We start from the raw sequence: 2,628 nt of genomic DNA on the forward strand, positions 1-2,628 counted from the left end.
CACCCACTACACTCTCTGAGTGGTTGGCGTTAGGAAGGGCATCCAGCTGTAGAAACTCTGCCAAATCAGACTGGAGCCTGGTGTTGCCATCCGGTTTCACCAGTCCTCAGTCAAATCGTCCAACCCATGCTAGCATGGAAAGCGGACGTTAAACGATGATGATGATATATATAGGCGATCTTTCAGTAGTAGATCCCATAACTTCCGGTCGTTGTGTGCATGCATACTGATTACCTTATCGTGTAGTGTGTTTTATGTTTTTAAATGACTTGAAAATATGAAAAGACAACATTAAATAGAAAAAATAATAATAAATGGCCCACTAAACTCGAACCTTCTCCCCTCAGATTCGTACAGTTCTCAAACTTTAAACACTCTATACGAAAAGGTAAACAGTATGCGTGCGCACAACAACTGGAAGCTATGGGATCTAGTACCGGATGGTCACCATTAAATCCATCATGGCGTCTAATGCGGCTTTTTAAACCAGAGAATGTATTGAAAAGACACCCACAGAGATTGCACGTCCGATTTGGACCACCAAGAGTTGCAGATAAGTTATGATCTTTGTGAATCTTAAAATGTCTTTTGAATCCTCCGTTAGATTTGCAGACCTTATGGCATTCATGGCATTGAAAGGTGTACACAGGTAAATAAGCAGAGTAAGTTGGTGCCTGTTCGTTTTTCATGGCTCCCTTTATCCTTTTGTTTATTACATATAACTAGTTCAAGAATAGGAGCTTAATTAGTTTACAGCTGATAACAATTCCTGTTTGCCTTTTATTTGATTCTCTACCTTTCTGTTGCTTTATTCTGAAACCAGTGGTTTCTTTTGTTCTGACAACTGTCTAAACGAAATCACACGTTTAAAAAAAGCAAATGAGAAAAAGTGTACACTTCAGATAAAGTCGAATGTATTTATTAATGTGAAGCCGATAATTCGCATGTGTGATTCTTCTGGTCAATATTTACAAGACGTGACAAAATTCCCAGACGTGACAAAAAATCGAACGATTTCTCAAGAAACAAATCAATACATGCAAGGGAAGTAACTCTGTTATGAGTTTTTCTGTAATAATTTTTGTTTGCTTCTCTACGTTCTGTAACCGGCTTTTTGAATTAAAAGGAAAAAAAACCCTTTAATATACCCGTTGCTCAATATTTTCCTCTGTTGTATCAGATATTCCCTGAGGTTATAAAGTAAACTCTAATTATAGTTATATGTTGCAAATAAACTAAAACATTCCCCAGGGCAAAGTGATGACGCAGGCTGGAAAGCAGACCGTTCTCCAATCGAAGTTGGACGAAGGGGATTCATATAATCTTAAAGGGAAAAGGGTTACTTTTGTTTTTGATTACTTCAAGCAACTGATTTATTGTGTTCTTGCAAACGATCAATAACCCAAATTATTTTGAGATTAGCTTGTTTCCTCACCATGGGGTCATCAGTTCAATCCCATTGCATGGAACCGTGAGTAAGTTTTCTCTACTAAAGCTCCAGGCCGGCCGGCGGGCGAAATTTTCTAGTAAATTATGCAAATTGGCAACACTTTTGGCACCATCTGTGAGAAGGTCTCCATTCATTTTATACACTAAATTTCGCAGTTGTCTCCCCTATTAATCCGTTTAGAACAGATTCTGCTATAACGCAAATTTTCCACTGAACTCAACCAGAGTATTTTCGTGACTAGGTGGACACTAATTTGATAGTTGAGCTCTGACTGGCTGTATGTAAATGAGTTTATAACCTTGTTGCTGGATTTTGTACATGGAAACAGCCTGGAAGCCCTGTGTGTGCGTACGTGTGTGTAGTGGAGGCGCAATGGCCCAGTGGTTAGGGCAGCGGACTCGCGGTCATAGGATTGCGGTTTCGATTCCCAGACCGGGCGTTGTGAGTGTTTATTGAGCGAAAACACCTAAAGCTCCACGATGTTCCGGCAGGGGATGGTGGCGAACCCTGCTGTACTCTTTCACAACTTTCTCTCACTCTTACTTCCGTTGATCAGATCGACTGGAACCGTCGACGTCGTAAGCGACGGAGTGCCAACAACAACATGTGTGTGTGTGTGTGTGTGTGTGTGCGTGCATGCCTTTGTAGCTCTTAATAGTCAGTGTTCCTGTAACTTAGTGGCTCAGAAATAAGAGATTGATAGAATATGTACCAGGCTGAAAAGAAAAATGAACAAGTACTTGAATCTATTTGCTGGATTAAAACCGTCCAGAGTGGTGCCCCAGCATGGCCACAGTCCAAGAGAATGATAAAATATGTGAATGTGTTTGTGAATGCTATCATTTATGCACAAACACTCTTAGTATATGCCATCCTACATATATACATACATATACAATCATATATATATATATATATATATATATATATATATACACACATATATACATACATACATATAGCTCTGCATTTAACAATGTAATGATTGCATTGTTGAATTAAATGGAGCCACTTGAAACTGTTGTACCTTATCACTTTCTGATATCCTGTTGCTTATTTTGATTTTACACATACATATATGTACACACACACACACATATGTATATATATGCATACATATATATATAAGTACCTATATATATATATATATATATATATATATATATATATATATATAT

The 2,628-nt window shown here is 38.1% G+C and overlaps 1 protein-coding gene across 1 annotated transcript in view; it reads left to right on the forward strand.

Moving 5' to 3' along the window:
• The first annotated feature begins 439 nt into the window (after positions 1 to 439).
• The window catches only part of LOC106873760 (chymotrypsin-1), a 12,807-nt gene continuing 10,618 nt past the window's right edge, over positions 440 to 2,628 (forward strand). The window contains exon 1 of the mRNA XM_052976211.1: positions 440 to 662. Coding sequence (XP_052832171.1) covers position 662 — 1 coding nt within the window. The 5' untranslated portion in view covers positions 440 to 661. The remainder of the gene's footprint in view (positions 663 to 2,628) is intronic.

Source organism: Octopus bimaculoides, chromosome 24, assembly GCF_001194135.2.
Source record: "Octopus bimaculoides isolate UCB-OBI-ISO-001 chromosome 24, ASM119413v2, whole genome shotgun sequence".
NCBI lineage: Eukaryota > Metazoa > Mollusca > Cephalopoda > Octopoda > Octopodidae > Octopus > Octopus bimaculoides.